At 37.3% G+C, this 18,094-nt stretch overlaps 1 protein-coding gene across 1 annotated transcript; it reads left to right on the forward strand.

Annotated features, from left to right (window-relative positions):
- The first annotated feature begins 2,795 nt into the window (after nt 1-2,795).
- LOC113046385 (serine/threonine-protein phosphatase alpha-2 isoform-like) lies at nt 2,796-17,569 on the forward strand. Its single transcript, XM_026207251.1, has 7 exons — nt 2,796-3,272; nt 13,101-13,232; nt 13,348-13,578; nt 13,701-13,805; nt 15,410-15,633; nt 15,715-15,849; nt 16,722-17,569. The coding sequence occupies exons 1-7, from the start codon at nt 3,218-3,220 to the stop codon at nt 16,833-16,835; spliced, it is 996 nt and encodes a 331-aa protein (XP_026063036.1). The 5' UTR covers nt 2,796-3,217; the 3' UTR covers nt 16,836-17,569.
- Nucleotides 17,570-18,094: the final 525 nt, after the last annotated feature.

Here is an 18,094-nt window from a genome sequence, read left to right on the forward strand (position 1 = left end):
GTTCTGTTTGTTTCAACGCAAACTGCCCCCTGCTGGCTCGGAGGAAAATGTCAAAGGCGGGGAAAACAAATATGGGCGGGGCGACACGTGCTCCGCCTCGAAGTGTCGCCCCGCCCCATCGTCCAGACTGCACTCTGGGAGTGCACTCTGCACTCTCAGTCTGGACGATGGGGCGTCCAGATAATTAGAATAATAAGAATAATTATTGTTAATAATTGTTATAAATTGCTCATTTTATTGTTCTTTGTGGATTGTAACAGTACACTCTGTACATGGCTTTAGTTCATAGGTTCGATTTTACAGAGGTATGGCATCACATTTGTCAAGTTATTTGAACAGACATGCATGATTTTTGTGTGTATATTATGTATATTATATTATTATTTTTCAGGATGACATGATCAGGAGGTGGTGGTGTTCTGTTCTCCTGGACAGCTTTACTCCGCAAATGTATGTAGCTGTTTGAATGTTGCTACATGAAACATTACTCTGTACTATATCTAGCAATATACCTACGTCTTGACATTTGTTCTTTTAGAGCTCAACTACTGAGGGGAGGAACTTCACCATTCACCATGTCTTCAGGCAGAGTCCAGCAAAGCAGGTTATTTGTGCACATACATTCATTAAGAACTAATAATTACATATGTGTGTACATGCAGAGGTATTTTAGTTATTACAGCTACATAGTTGTTAAGATGTGAAATTGGTATTATGTACAAGTACTATATTGGTCAATACTGTGGATTATTTAATATATAACTATCAGTTAACATCAGCATCAAAGACATTTAAAAACATTTCAGCTTGATTTTCAGACAGCAGCAAGTTTTTTAAATAACTTCTGTTTGCGATCTAATGTGGATTTTGTTCACCATATAAGATAGAAATATTTATATTCAATGTAAAAGATCTTCATGTGGATCATGCATACAAATATATACAAATATCTCACTGGATTATTACAATTAATGGCAAAATGAATGTGTGGAAATGTAAACTAATATATCCTACTGACACACAACAGCAAAAGATATAAATAATTGGCTTAAAACAGTTTTTTTTTCAATGTGAAAATACTAACACTAATACTTCTGCACAGTACTGTATATATTAACATTTTATTAGTGTTATTATAAAAGAATGAGTATGCAGTTGTGACAACAATCTATAGAGTTTTTATTGAGAGTTTGTTTAAAGCAAGGTTGTCTGTATTCAGTGTTTATATAATGTTTAATAACTTTTATATACATATATAAATAAACCTATGTATGTTTTTGATTCAACAGCTTCCACTGGAAATCCTCAGGGAAGTTATTTTGTCGGCGGGTGACTCTGCATATTTGACCCTTTCTCTGGTTTGCAGATGGTTTAGGGATGTGCTCCGAAGTTTTTCGGAAAGCGGCACAGTTTGCCTGGCTAGAGAGTAAGATTTCCCCGTTTAATGCTCATTCTCCAATTGAGTTTTGTAGTAGAAGGCTGTTAAACTTTTTTTGTATTATTATTATTATTATTATCTTTCATGTATTTTGTCTTTACACTATAAGTTGTGGCCAACTGGAAGAATTGTCCTCCTGTCTCCTGACCGGAACGAGTTCAGACGGATGTACTGCATCAAGGAATGCTTGCAGTGCAGAGCCCTTTTCAAGTTTAACCCACCAGGGTACAGGGAAGAGACCGGCGTGGTGATCTTCTGAGCTTTTGTTTACACAGGATTTTGTTCCAAGGACTGTTTTTTTTTTTTTTTTTTGCGGCATGAAACACATTTGTGTGTTAAATTCATTGAAGGGAAATAGAGAATGGGCTGAGATCAACTGGTTTTGATTATTAATTGATGTAATTTAAAGTTAAACTTTGCACTGTATAATGTTTTAATAAAAAAGCAATGGAAAACACGTGCATGACAACAGGTTTCAGTCATTTACATCAGTCTATCATTCTTTAAGGTTTCTCATATTTGATGATAACATCATTTGCTATGCGTTGCTCATAATGGATTCTTAATTTAGTTGTGTCAGGATTGTGAGGATTAATGAGGTTTTCAGTAGTGCAGTTCAGAAAACAAATAACAGAAAGTAACAAGTGTTTTTGGGCAAGTTCTTTAGAACCTGTATAGTTCCTTCCTTGCAAAAAGTAACCATGGATTTATTGTAGTAAAAATATTTGTTGGCACATTAATTACTGTGAGCTGTAATTATAAAAACACCATAGTTTTACTATAGTTACTGTAGCAGAACCATAGTAAATTTTCGTAGGGGCCAAGGGAATGTTCAGAATTTTATTGGTGACGTTCAGAGACTGGTGACAATTTGTTACACACACGACACACACACACATACACACACGTTGGGCTCCGCCCCAACGTGTCGCCCCGCCCCATCGTCCAGACTGCACTCTGGGATACTTGGAAAAGGTAGGCAAACTCTCTCAAGTAAAGGAAGGTGCGATGTTCTGTGACGTCTACAGAGGGCGCTGGTGTGTTAGACAATTTCCCTGTAAGGAAAATATGAACAAACCTGCCATAAAACAATTAATGTTAATGACAACGTGAGCGACTCGGTTTACTAATGTGGCCTTGAGCTATTATTTATAATAATGCTATAGTCCCTAAACCTAAATTACATTATAAGTGCCAATAATTTCATAGCACGTACGTGAACATACCCCCTTCACCCGCTCTCTCCATTTTCACATTATTGACGTCATGGCTTTGGAAATAAGATGTATGTGAAAACTAACCAATGAGTGACCACACCGTCGTTTCAAATGTGAGAAGTAAGCCAATCATCTACCAGCGGAGGCGGGTCCTATCAACCTCCGTTGATTTTGCTCCTGAACAACACGATCCTTTTTTTAAGTTCCGTAGACGATGGGAGAAAGGGGGTTGTGAGGATACGGAAAATAGGGTCAGTCTGGATAATTTGGATGTCCGTGGGACATTAAGAGAATCGAAATAAGAAGCGAAGGGGTACATAGTAACCGTTTCCTGGTGTTTAAATGCGGGTAGGCAATAGTTAGCGTCCTCAGGCTAACAGTGTTAGCAGCTAGCGATCAACCAAACGACAAAGGAAATATAGCCAGTAAATACACATTCCCATAAAATATCTTTTATACGCTTTGCTTGTTCAGACTGAGGCCTTATTTTTTGACGAATCACCAAGACAACAGTAAACGGCGGACTCGATCTGTTTGAATAAACCCGACAAAATCCACTAAAATGGCGGAGCCGGACAAATTAAACATCGACTCCATAATACAGCGTCTCCTGGAAGGTGAGAACTTCTCTGCACATCTTTTAATTATTGACTGTTGTTCTCAGATGAAACTTGCGAAATCAGTAAATACATTTATTTATGTGTTTGTATTGAATTTGTGTCGTGTTACAGAAAAATTGGAAGCATATTTTCTGTCCCGAAAAGAGCCGGGGAAGTGGAGCGAATTAGCAGTTGCTAGCCAACCAGTCTACACCAATTTACTAAAACTCTTTTCGAGAGTTTTATAGCTATCACAACACAAGCAGTTATAGTTGAAAATTACATGCTCTGTTTTTTCATATTCTCATTATTGTGAGGTCATGAGCGGAAATTCGGAGAGTTTTTCATTCAATGGCTACTGGTGTGCTTGAAGTGATTTTCTCTGTCCAGTTCACAGTTGCTGTTTGTTTACTTTCCACTTTAGCAGGGGAAGTCCTGTGCCTAATTAAAACCGGCAGCAATAGGATTACTCCGCTAATGAGGATGTAGTTAGTGGAAGTGATCTTCACAAGAGAGGCCCTCGCAACATGGAATAAACCCTGATTTGTTTCAAAGCTGCTGAGGAGAGTCTGAATTTAAACACTTCTTCTTCTGTATGAAAACGAACATTTAGCGATTTACAGTTGCACTGATTGTAAATGCTTTAGTCCTTAGGATTTCCTGAGAGTGCTGTTTGTTGTATGTTAGATGATGATGATAATTACTGGTTTGGTTTTATTACCTGTTCAGGGACTTTACTGGAAAGATTTAATTGCATAGTCCTGCAGACAGCGTAGATCCAGGCTAATTTACAGCATAATGTCATATTAGATGGTGCCACTGTTTCATAGTTTTGGAAGCCCTTTCATCACTCTAATGTCCTTCAAGAAGAGTCATTTTTCTGTAATATGATTTGCAATTTGAAGTCTACTAAGTGGAAATATACTATTTACAGAAACGAAATATACAGCATAGTTGTGTTAATAAATGATTAAAGTTTGGATTAAGGATATAGCCTTACAGAAAGACACTGAAAACGTGTTTTTGCTTATTTTCCCTGTAGCTGCAGTGGATCTGTCTTTTGTACTTAATGCTTACTAGTGTCTACTGAGGGTAAACATTGAGAAGCATAGCACAGATGGGCTTAATAAAACTAAGCTAGCAGTTTATCAAATATCTGAATCACATCAAGCATGCGTGTTGCATAACAGGAATGCTTTAGGCCTACTAAACTATGTACCATCTTTCCAGCTGTTTCTGTTGCAAAGGAAGTTGTGCCCACAGCCCGACACGGCATCTGAGCCCGTAGAAGCCCTTGTAGTTTCCACATAATTTGTCATTCATAAAATGTACACAAATCTTCACTTCTTGTGTATTAGTTTAGTGAATATTTATGGCTTTATAATGCTTTAATCTATTCTACAAAATTACATGCATTTACAAATGTTGTGTGGGCCTTGGTTGAGTAGATGTGAGGTTCAGACATGGTAATCACTGATGCTGGTGCATGGGTCATTTTTTTGAGCTGCTGAACAGAAAATAAACTTTATTAACTTGGCAAGAAATTTAATGTATTTTTTTCCAGAACTTTTCATATGTAAGAAGGGAGAGAGAACCACACAAACACACACACACTTTCTAAATATTGTCACACCAAGGACCTACAAAATAAAGGGATTTCCACATACACTGGACCTTTTACCTTTTGACTTTGGTACCTGTTGGCTACTTAGCTGTGTAAACCTTTTTTTTTCTTCTGCAAATCTCAGTAAAAAAATAAAATAAACAAGCAATCCTGATAATAGTTGTATTTATATCTCCTCATGTGATCCTGCTGTCCTTTTCTCCCTCAGTGCTTGATGCCTCAGTCCAAAGTCCTGATTCTCGTAAGGGGCTTATTTATTAGATGCTGCTCTTCAAATTACACCGATATAGATTACATGTAGATATCAGGGATGTCAATGAATTATCGATGATCGATTAATTGTCGATAAGAGATTCAATTGATTAAAGCTATCGATATGCGCAAAACTCGTGCGAACGACTGTAAGTGGTGGTGACGGCATATAAACGCATCATCACGCATTCCCAATGTACAAATTAAGCTTTTTTTAAAAATGTGATTTAAACTTTTAAATGTGCATTAAGATAGAAACAACACAAAGTTCCTCCACATGGAAAGCAATAGAAATGTAGTAACTAAGTCATTACATCAGATAATTGTTTCATATCGTGTGCCTTGCAGGGCTGCAGGACCCAGGACAACTTGTTAATTCATTCATACAACTTATTAATTTGTGGCAACTGTACACGTTTCTTTAATTTTGTTCCTTAACCCATGATTTAACTGAAATAAGTGAACAAATTAATAAACGAGAGAATTCTTGATCATTAAATTTAATTTCCCTTCCTGCATGTTTACCACAGTAAGAGATGCGAAAACAGTCATTAAGTGAAAGACAATCAAATAAACCTGTGAAATTAGAGGGTTAGATAGTGAGGATTTAGTTAAAGACAAAGTGACTAAATATTGTTGAATTTGTGGAAATTTGTGACCGACCGGCAAACCAGAACAAGGCCGCATAAATGTAGGCTATATGGACTCGAACAGCATCCAAAAGCATGGTCATCATGTAACATATTCCAGCTAACATATTATTTCTCTAATAAAAAAAGGCTTTTATACTATGCTTTTCATAATTGTAGCTTACAATTATTAAATAAATAATCGCTGGATTCAAAACAACAATTAAAAGTTGCTGAGACCGCCGCTGATGTTTTCCCGAGCATTCAATGATGTCACTAAATGGTGATGCCACAACAAGAATAATTCACAAGTTTCTGCATGGAACTAACCATTTTATAGTCCTACTACTAGCATTTTATTCAGGCTAAAAACCCTTTGAAGTGAGAAAAAGCGTTCTCTTTTTATTTTTTTTATTTAAAAAAAAAAAATTGAGGGGCTTTTGAACATCTTGCCATTACAGATAGCCATTTCTCAACATGCATTATTTTGTCTGTAATTGTGGACTTGTGAAACGTTATTGCCCAAAAACCCGCCTAATTTTCTAAATATTACTGTTAATGTGTCATGAAATGTAATTTTAAGAGGTTTTCAGGCAAGAATGTAATTGTTTTAAACACAAATCTGCAATTTATTTGTAAAGATATTTGAAAATTTACTATGCCAATTTCAGAGCTCCAGGCGATCACCAGGCGCTCAGTGCTAATGGATCCACCGAGAGCAGCATTAGCTTGGCTAGTCCTTCTGACATGTGCTGTTGCCTCTGATGTCTCTGTAGTGATTGATGCAATTAGTTTTGGGTTGACTATATTTGACAGGCATTCATTGTTTGTCTCATGTCTCCATTTCTGATCATATTGTTTAGGCTGAGCACAACGTTATGTTAAACTTTATATATTTAACTTAATTTTAGAATGGCTATTATTGTTAATTAAAACTAACATTTAACAAAAAGAGGCAGAGTTGTGCTTATTGTTGCTGTTCTTCGGTGATCGCTACTTTCCGGCATACACCACACCAACCAAGTAAGGGTACTATTGGCAGTGGAAACGCAAGCCTGATCAGGGTTACCCGTACCGTATCATACTGTACTGAACTGAACTGTACTGTAACGCTCAGTGGAAATGAGCCATTAGTTCACTTATGCTTTGGGCCGGCTCTGCAAGTGCAGTACGGTGAACGAATTACAATTGGAGTGTCCTGTTAACCAAAATGTTCTAGTGTACTTGGGTTACACCATGCCTGTAGGTTAGTAATAATTACATGAAGTTACATTTAATCCTTTCTTTCAATTAACACAGCAGTGCATATTCTCACAGGTAGTAACCTTTTGTTATCCGGATCGCAATGCTTGTTCTGTGGAATGTTTCGAGATTCCAGCTTTTAAGTCTAGATCCTTTCGGTTCATTCTGTTCTGTATTGCAGCACTTGTTGTGCCTGAAGCTTTAGTGGCCAACCAGTGGAAAATCAATTGTACTGATTGCAGGTGACATAAAGGAAGCTTTTGCACACAGATTGTTTCCTTTATTGTTTTGCTGTGTACTGTTTACCCAGCATCTGCTAACATTTGTCTTTCTGTTGTGGTGTCACGTAAATGTTGTTTTCTTCTCAGATTGTCCCTCTATCTCATTGCCTTCATTGGATTTAAATCACCTCTGAGAACCTGAAGCATTTGAAGGAAAACACATGGATGTCCATGTGATGAGCACGTGCATTTCATGTATTTCACATTAGCGTGACACAGCTAGATATACACTTGTAGATAAATTTGATTAATTGCCTTTGTTGTTCTCTGCACTGTGTTCTCTTTTGATGTTTGAGAAGTGTAACACACCTACTAGCTACTGTTCAAGTGGTTTATTTGATTGTTTATCAACCAAGTACACCCCCATTTTTGTGGGAGGTTGAACTGTTCCCTGCACTACCTTTTATACTTATTTATGGAATTTAGCACACCTACTGGTTATCGTTTGAGTAGTTTATTTGCTTGTTTGTCATAGGTCCAGCCTCACCCTTGTGTTGGGTCTAATCTCTGTGATGCTTATTGGCCCCATGACTAACTTTAGAGCAAGTGCTGTTAGGGCATTAGCCGGCCTTAATCTGGGTTTAAAGGGACAAGCGGCAGGATCCTATTTATACCCACTTTTCACTGGCTGAGCCGAAGGACTTCAAGTCACTGTCCAGACCCTCAGGTCACTTGTCTGCTGCCTGTGACCTTAACGGTCTTCTTTTATGTGACCCCACCTAACTGGTAGACTATACCTTTGGTGTGCGTCATCTGATTTGTTTTTTAAAAGTTCTCTATTAAAACGAAGCTGTGGTATTTCACATCAGTTATTGGTTACCAAAAGGCGAAGTGGTTGGTCCACGATATGGAAGTCAAATTCGGTTTATTGTCTTTCCTTTATAGGACAAGACAGAACGTGAAAGCTTCCCAGGTGACTTGGATGCAAAACATAAGCCCCTTTCACACCCTTTCAATTGCCATAGAATTGCGAGAACAACTTTACTGGTAAATTCAAAAATGCGCTGTTCACGGTCAACGACATTCCATCTTTTTCCCGGAAAAGCACCATTCACACATACATTCCAAAATACCAGTAAATTCTGTGACGTCATTAGCCTCTAAACAGCTGCGCTTGTATTTGTAAACATGGAGGTGGTATATGCGGTCAGTATTTTTGTTGATGTTTTCAAACTTTAGCATTTATGCAACTGCTTTTTTTACAGATTACACACCAAAATCATGAACTATAGGAGATAAAATGTTGCTTGTTGTCGCATCTGTAGGCAGCTACCTGCAGCTAAAAAACGTTGATTCCTCAGTCAATGTTGGCAGACTGACTCAACGTGCTTAATCGCACGCGTCCTCTGAGACGCTAGTTTGGGGTTCCTCTGAATTCAAGCCACTGTTTAGAGCAGTGGTTCTCAACCTTTTTTTTCACCGGGCCGCAATATGGTCCAAGTGCAAGACTCACGAGCTGCACGCATATCATTTCATATTATGTCACAGATACAAATCCAACCAGCTTTATAATAAACTATTATAGCCTAAATATTATGATATCTAATTTATTACATTCATTGAAAAAAAATAAAAAAAAATATATATATATACTATACTATACTATACTGTCAGGAGCTGACCAATTTTTTTAGTAGCACAATGAAGTTGTGATTGTAAATCACAGCCTGTAAGACGTGCAACATTGCAGAAAATGCATTCACAAATGTTGCCTATGCTGATCCAAATTCATATCAAAAAGTCTATATGCCGTCAGCACAGCTGAACAGTTCTGCGATCAAATGCGTTCAAAATGAGTTCAAAAGATGGCGCAAAGCACCGGCAAAAGTAATTACCGTGAATGTGACGGGGAAATAGTAAAAAACCACCAAGCTGGCCGAATGGTGGTTTACTTCAAAAACAATTTTTGTGATGGTCGTTTATTTTTTAGATATTTAAGACACAATGTTTTCAGTTTATTGATGATCTGACTCTCGGAGATGGTTAACAGTTTGTTATTTTATCATACGTTACTGCATCACTAACAGTTCCTCTCAGATGATGACAAATTTCTTCATCCGCCCGGATAAGGATAAGCGCTTTAATTTCACTGTCGCTCCAGTTGGATGACTTTTATTTTCTTAAACAGTGCGTGTTTACACACATAATTCACATATAATTTTGTATGTGACGAATGAATGCGTCACATTGTTATGATTGGCCCAGAGTAGGCATCTTACGTCACAGTGTTCTGAACTCGTACGTGCTCACACCAGTAATTTTCCTTCTGCGTTCACACACAGCCGAATTCCGGCAATTTACTGGTAATGTTACAACAACTCATACCGGTAAATTGTCGGAATGAATTTACCGGTGTTTTTTTTTAAAAGATCCTGTTCACACATGATCTCTTTATGGCAATTTGCTGGTAATTTTCCGTAAAAGTCTGTATGTGTAAAAGAGCTTATAGACTGTCCGTGACAGTGCGGTAGTAACCAAACAATTATCCATTATCATCAGTGTGGACAAATAATAAACCTGAGACAATATAAATATACAGCTTATCTACAAATCAATAGCATAGTATGGATGTCAAACACACTAGTAATCCAGCACGAAGTCTACATTGAAATAAAGGCAAAGTAACAATACTTTCCAGCACCATGTACATTACAATATACACTGAAAAAAATGTGGAGTAGAATTTACATAAAAAAATAAAAAGCTTGTAAACAATTCTCACTCAGAAAAGGCTAGTTAAGTTGCAGAAATTTGACAAGTAAAAGCCTAAACATTATTATCAGTAGCTTTATATATATTTTTTAAAGTTATATTTACTTGTGAACTTTGGCTCTGTTTTTACATTTTACGTAAGTAATGTTAATTCCCTTTAAAAAAATAACTATTAAATAACAGTAATTTACGGCAGTGCACGGAATAAAACAATAAATAAGATTTACTTAATTTTTCTTTTTTTTTTTTTTTTGCAAGTTTTCACACACACATTTGAAGTAAAACTTGATTATTGAATTAAATAATCTGGAAGTAAGCAATTAGACAGATCGTTCTTCTTTCAAGATAATATGCCCACTCAATATATTTATTTCCCAAATGAACACGGGCACATCACTAATTGGTACACCATACGAATGGTGTTTGAGTATGATTTTTTGAGTCCAGATGTCACAAGATGGTAAGTTACTATAAAAGTGTAAATATAACTTGAAAACAGTGAAAAATGTAACCGTTTTATTTATTCATGCCCTAATGCATGATGGCAAATATGGAATCATAACTTTGATACTTAAAGAATCCTTGTACATAACAAACAATTCCAAGTAAAATATATTTAAGTTTAAACTTGTGTTTCTACCAGCTTAAATTGAGTACTATATATATATATATATATATATATATATATATATATATATATATATATATATATATATATATTTTATTCTTGCCTTAACTAAATTAATGTAGAATTACATTTGTTTTTATGTAGTATTTACTTATAAATACTACAAGTAAAGTAAAATAATTTTAATCTGTGTACACTGATAAAAATGATTTTATGGTGAAGTATATACTACATAAAATGTACTATTTTGTAACGTGGAGTTCATTTTCTACTCGAAATGATCCATTTATACTCCCGACACTATTCACTGATTGTTATCATCATTGTGTATGGTCTACCATGTATCGAGCTCTCTGTGTTCATTCAGGAAATAATTATATTGAGTGGACATATTAACATTGAAGGATAACAAGCTGTCTATTTGTTTGCTTGCATGTTTGCAAGTGAAACACATGCTTTAATAGCATGGTTGTTTTTGAGTGTCACCTTGTTAAAGTAAATTTGATAAGCCGTAACTGAGGGAAATGTACTGGATTTAACTAAATAAATAAATAGATATTACTCCTCAAACTCTTAATTGGCCATGTTCGATTTATTTAATTCCTTTGCTAACATAGTTAAGTAGATTTTACTTGGTTAAATACTTAAAATGTATTTAAAATTGTTAGTGCAAATTGTTACAAAGATTAAGTAAATCCTACGAGTTATTTTTTTCAGTGTACCCCTTTCTGCAGGATCATAAGTGTAGATTAAGAGTGACATCACATGCTTATTTGCTTAAATGCTGCATTTGATTTAATTGATAAAGTTCAAAAGAACAGCATTTATTGGAATTGGAGGTCGTTTGTAACATTATAAATGTCTTTTTATGATTGCTTTTGACCAATTTAATGCATCCTTGATGAATAAAACTGAATTTCTTAATCTGATGGACCCTGAACTTTTGAATGGTAATGTACATGTATGAATGGGCAAATGCACAACTTGACTGTTTCCTGCCTTGATGAATGGCGATTGCTGTAATTTACGTTCTCAGTATATATCAATATTTCACATTTTAATTGAATGAGTGTTCACTACTATATTAGTAAAAATAAACCAGTTGTTGCTTGCGTATGAAAATTGATATTAAAAATTATGAAGTTTGAGCATTATCAGGTTTGTACATTTTGCTAACACGACAAACTGCATACATATATTTAGTATTCTGCACTCTGAAGGACTGTGATGTAAATGTGTACTCAGGTGGTTGAACATCAGGCAGCCAGCTGTTTCTCTCTGTGGACCTTCATGTTAAATGAGACCTCTTCTGTGGTGCTGATTTAAATTGGTAGAGATGCATGCTCTCTTTTCCAGCCTTTTTTCTCTGCGCGGTGAAATTGTTTTGGCAGAAGCATTATTCGGTTTGTTTGAAGTGGGCATTGTGATGTCATTTTTTTTTTTTTCTCTCTTTGCTGACCGTTTATGTGTCCTTGGTTAGTCTGTGTGAAACCTCATGCTTTAAACATTTATTTAGATGTGTAGGCTGGATGGTTCGATTTTGTGAATTTGCACAAATAAGCTATCTCTCAAATAATCCTTGCATAAATGCCCGATTATGTGAGTCACCAGGATACGCTCAGTACTATAATTCTTGCCTGAAGCCAGCCATGTGAAATGTATATTTAAAAACCCAGCAACCGTGGGGCTGCCTCTGGGTCTTTTATCTTTCCTTTCTGAACATCCCATACACGGATGTGTCACTTCTGTTGTATGGCCAGTGTGACCTCGGATACGTCATTTACAGCCCTGTGCAAAGAGACTGCAATATTTCTCCTCTCCAGATACATCCTGTGCTCTTTCTTTCATCTGCTGCTGCCAGCTAAACCCCAGAACAGCATGTCATGCACCCAGTCTAAAAGGGCATGTTTGAGGTCTGCGTTGTGTGCGATGACAGTCTGTTTGGACCCTGCAAGCCTCCTATTACAGTGCTGCAGCAAATCTCTTTGGAGCTCAACTTATGTGGTGGTGTTTTTTTTAAGAGACTGCAATGAGGAGGACAGAATCTGTTGACCTATGTTTTCCTTTTTTCCAAGAATATTCTGTCTGAAGTTCAGTTGCACGTAATCTTCAAAACTGGCCAGGAGAGCTCTTTACACTGTATTGTGCTTGTGTGCATTTGACAAATGCCAAGAAATGCTTAAACCTGCTAAATTCTGTAAATTCCTTTGGCGAGTCAAACGCAGTTGGCGTGCAAGCTTGAGTAGAGACACATGATATGGTGTTTAAGTGCACTGACGTCTGTGTGTCACTAGTCCGTACTTCCCATCTTTTCAGAGAGCCTCTTGAGTAGAGTTTATCATCTTCTAGATCTTCCTCCTAGATTTCTTAAGCACTTATCTTCTGAGAGCCGGTTCTAATCTGGCACATTTGCTTTTTTGCTTGGCTTATTTGCTGCTATTCTCAGTTTGTACCTTCTGTTTGTTTGTGTTTTCTCAGTTAAAGGATCCAGGCCAGGCAAGAACGTACAGCTGACAGAGAGTGAAATCCGTGGCCTCTGTCTCAAATCTCGGGAAATTTTCCTCAGCCAGCCAATTCTACTGGAGCTGGAAGCACCACTTAAGATCTGCGGTATGTATGTTTATTAGGTTCCCACCTTTGTAGAAACCTGGAAGATAAAAAAAGAATTTGTGTCCTAATTTGTGGAACGTTTTAGATTAAACTTTTTTTTTTTTTTTCTGTGCAGGTGATGTTCATGGTCAGTATTATGACCTTCTTCGTCTCTTTGAGTATGGCGGCTTTCCTCCTGAGAGTAACTACTTGTTTCTTGGAGACTATGTGGACAGAGGGAAACAGTCTCTAGAGACCATCTGCCTCCTGTTGGCCTACAAAGTCAAATATCCTGAAAACTTCTTCCTGCTGCGTGGCAACCATGAATGCGCCTCTATTAACCGTATATATGGCTTCTATGATGAGTGTTAGTATTAGTATAAAAACTGAATTCGATCTCTAACAACTACATTACCACTTATGACACCTTTCCATATACCCATTTCAGTTTTGAATGGTAATAAGGATTTTTTCCCCCAATCTCTTCAGGTAAGCGACGGTATAACATTAAGCTGTGGAAGACTTTCACAGACTGTTTCAACTGTTTACCTGTGGCTGCCATTGTAGACGAGAAGATCTTCTGTTGCCATGGAGGTAAGAGTGCAGGCAGAGGTCTTCTGTCCCCATGGCAATTTTAATGCTCTGTTATAACCCCTCTATTGACTTTGCAGTTTTCCTGGAGAAGTGAAAATATAGCTGTTCATAGATGTATCACTGGGTGACCATTAAGCTTGGCTCTTTTGATTGGCACAAATTCAGGGACACAACAGGGGACATACTAGAGTCCTGGTAAAAAGACAGGGTTTAGTTTACACTTCATTTGAACTGTAGTGTGTTTTTGCAGAAGACTTGGGAGTAATCTACTCTGGAAATGAACTTTAATTGATTTTTATTTTTTTTGTGATACAATCAGTCATCATATCCTTAAAATAATTACTCTGGTTAGCGAATGAATGCTGTAAATGTGGACGACTGTAAACAAAGGTCCAGAAGGAGTGCTCATTTAAAAATGTTGAGGTTATTTCTATTACTTCAAGCAGCTTAAATTTGTGGTGTTCACTAGGAGTGTAACAATATAAATAATAAAAATAGTTCTATCTAAAATATATATCCTTAATGTGAAATAAAATTTCTCATAACGTGAAATAAGATTTTGGTATAATCTCACACAATTCCTGCAAAACACAGTAACTAAACTCTAAAAATTCACAGCATTTTATTAAAATAGTGTTCTCATAATGTTCAGTATATGACAGTTCCATTCATAGTTAATAATATTTCATTTCTTGCTCTATGGGCTGAAGAGAAAATCACCATAGTAGGGCTACAATAAAGCACTTTACTGCAGCGTAACTCAACCAAATGCATCTTATAGAGACAAATAATATTAGGCCTGGGTATTGAGAGCGATACTTTCTAGGCACCGACCGAATTGCCTCTATACCATTGAGTATCGAAAAAAAACCTCTTGTCTGTTGTTCCGTACCAAACTTCTATACCTAAGGGGTTAATCTCATGTCAGTCAGCCGATAAGCCTGCAACCCTAGTATGGTGTTATTTTAATGTCAAATGTTGAGAGCCCATTATTGTAGCGCAAAAGCACATTCAAATTTCTCCACTCGCATGCGGATTTCCTGTTTACTGATGTCATAAATGTATATAGGGGGGAAAGGAGAACGATAACCAGCATTTCCTGCAATGCCACAGCCACAGCAGAAGAAATATTTGAGTTTTGAATGTGAAGTCTGAATTGAATTGAGTTGTCTTACTGTCTGCACTCAAAAACAATGCAGGAAATGTAGTGCAGTCTGATTGACCAAAAATTAAGCTATATTCTTTTAAAGAATCTCCTAAATTAACATTTGACATACTAAACCACAAACATTCACGTTCAGACATGTATTGATGCAAGAAATATAACACTTTTCTATTTATTATTTGTGCTTCATTTTTATAATAAACCTTTTCTTAATTATGAAACCTAAAACTTAAAAAATATAATAATTTTTTTAGTTTTTTACATTAATGCTGATGAAAGACATCTTGTTAGTATATGATGTTCTATTTTATAGATGTGGTGCCATTTCTTGTGTTGTTTTGCATCTTACAGCATCTGGATGCTGATTGCAAAATAAAAAACAAACAAGTTTGTCCCTGGAAGTGCTCTGTGAAACATAACGAATTGTTTTCTGCTCCAGGCCTCTCTCCAGACCTGCAGTCAATGGAGCAGGTGCGGCGTGTCATGCGGCCCACAGATGTACCTGACCAGGGGCTGCTGTGTGACCTGCTGTGGGCCGACCCCGACAAAGACGTGCTGGGTTGGGGAGAGAATGACCGTGGCGTGTCCTTCACCTTTGGTGCTGACGTGGTGGCCAAATTCCTTCACAAACATGACATGGACCTAATATGCAGGGCACATCAGGTTAGTTTATGCTCTGCGGTGGTAGGAATGTCTCCACAGATCATTGCAGCATAAAAGATGTGATGCTATCATCTTGTTCAGGTCGTGGAGGATGGTTATGAGTTTTTCGCGAAGAGACAGTTAGTCACCCTGTTCTCCGCTCCTAACTACTGTGGCGAGTTTGATAACGCCGGGGCCATGATGAGTGTGGATGAGACACTCATGTGTTCCTTCCAGGTAAGAGAAGAGCTGTCATTTTCCTCCCTCTCTTTTACTTTGACCTTTATTACAAGGCTTTTCTGTTCCTCTGCAAATGCATAAAATATACTTGGATGGAACAGGTCTGGCCAACTTCATCTTTAGATTTGCATTAAATAATTTTCTGAATGTTTGTTCTCTACAGTGACTCTATTGTTCCGTTTCAGAAAGCTACTATGCTGCCTGCAGATGCTTTTAAAAGTTATGGGCTTTCTCTCATTACAGATCCAAAAAAGCTAAGCTCCTTAATCATGCTGCCTTGTAAGATTACTCACTCTAAATGTGCAGTAACATTTCATAGGCACAAAAATCGCTGTCTAGATTGTAACAAGGTTTTTAAATAATTGCATTTTGTAATTATAGGAAAATATTTTTTGGAGGAAATAATTTGGGAATTTCCCTTGAAATAATTAGATTTTGCATGTAAAAATTTGCCAAACAATGGTTAAAAAAAAAAACCTTGCTGTTTAAGAAACTCCCTAATATACTGCAATAGAGCTTATTGTTGGGGGGGGGGGGGTCTTTGGACTTTTTTTATTATTATTTTACATTTTAAATTATCCGCTACTGAAAAGTGTTTATGAAGAATTAAAAAAAAAAAAAAAAAAAAGTTTTTATTCTTTTTGAATTTGACATTTTCAACAGTTTCACATTAGCATATGTTGTCAGTTGTGAGTGGAGTGCCTCGTGTTAAATTGGTCAGTTAGGCAGCTCGCTAGGTTTTGAAACGGAGCTTCTGCTTTGCTCACTATATGTATTGAAGTGCTCTCTCTCTGTGGGCAGACATGTCTATATTTAGCAGTCTTTTTGCTGTAGTGCGCTGTTGCTTACTCTCGTCCTCTTTCTTTCAGATCCTTAAGCCAGCCGATAAGAAGCTATACTATGGTGGAGGGGGTGGAATGGGCTCAGGACGTCCAGTCACCCCACCGCGAAATTCAGCCAAGGGTGGAAAAGCCAAGAAATAACACCCGCTGGATGAAGATCCTCTCACCCAAAATTCCCTGATCTGACTCCACTCTCTTTCTCTACCTCCCTTCTTTCTTTCCATCTCCAAACGGCTGTAAAGCAAAACAGTACCCAGGGTTGAAGTCCTTTTCTCCTCCTTTTCATTTTTTTTTCCTCATGTAACTTTACAAATGTGTGTTTATATACGAGACTGCGTGTGTGTGTGTCGGTTATGTTTGTTACGCTCTTTGTGTTTGTTTTCCCACCCACCCATCCTTCCCTCCCCCTCCATCACTCATTGCCCCATCTCTCCACCTGTCTCTTCTTTAGGGAGCCTCTGACAAAGCCTCCGTGTAAACGCCCAGCCAGGCTCTAGGGAAGACTGAGACAGACAGAGGGGTCAAAGGGGGTGGGACAAGCCCCATCACTGTTTATGTTCCCTGCATTGTTTAAAACACGGAACTGCATTAGTTAGAGAGCCAGTCTGAGTGAGATGTGATACATGTGTATATACACACACACGCAGGGAGAATGGATGTGCAGAGAAAACATGAGGTAGAGAGAGTTTGTCACAGGTGCATAATTTCCATTTAGAGGTCCAGTGATTTAAAACAAACGATCATGTTGGAACTTTTTACTTTTTTTGTAGATGGATCACAGCTAAAGCTTTGAAATTCTTTGCTTACTATGTGTCTTTTTAGGGTCTTTTTTTGAAAGACAATTATCAATAAAGAGAACTTTATTTAAACATCCTGTACTATCTATCTTACTGTCTCCAGTTCTCCAAAGTTACGACTCTTCCTCAGGTGTTCACTGTTGTCAGTCTGTCCTGTTTTGTTCTCTATTTTGACTGAAGAGGACTGAATGTAGTCTTTCAGGGTTGACCAAAGTTGACATTTGCTGAGAAGGACTGAGATTGTGCACCTAATCATTTTCTATTTGCCTCCAACTTGCTTGCTGCCTCCTTTTCTCTGTGTCCTTCCTCTCAACTCCGTCTCCTCTTTGCCTTCCAATTAGGCTTTTTTTCCATTCACCTTTTAATTACTTTAACATAATAACTCTTATCTGACCTATTGGTCTGTCTGTCCTTCTCCGTTCACCTTTTACTAGTAAACATTATCTGGGTTTTTAGTTCTGGGCGACGCACCCTGCTGTTGGATCTTGATTTGCTCTTGCTGAGTTCAGCTTGTCTCTTTCTTCTAAAGATGTGTTGTCCTTTTCATTCCCCTCCCTCCATTTCAAACTGTGTTTTGAGTTGCCAGGCAGGATTTCAAATTTG

The sequence above is a fragment of the Carassius auratus genome, chromosome 3 (genome assembly GCF_003368295.1).
Source record: "Carassius auratus strain Wakin chromosome 3, ASM336829v1, whole genome shotgun sequence".
In the NCBI taxonomy this organism is placed as follows: Eukaryota; Metazoa; Chordata; class Actinopteri; order Cypriniformes; family Cyprinidae; genus Carassius; species Carassius auratus.

Excerpts from the sequence above, each read along its gene's own strand:
- LOC113046385 (XM_026207251.1), top strand. The coding sequence starts at position 3,218 with ATGGCGGAGCCGGACAAATTAAACATCGACTCCATAATACAGCGTCTC. Across the intron at positions 3,273-13,100 it reads AATACAGCGTCTCCTGGAAG|TTAAAGGATCCAGGCCAGGC; the intron begins GTGAGAACTTCT and ends GTGTTTTCTCAG. Across the intron at positions 15,850-16,721 it reads CACTCATGTGTTCCTTCCAG|ATCCTTAAGCCAGCCGATAA; the intron begins GTAAGAGAAGAG and ends TCTTTCTTTCAG.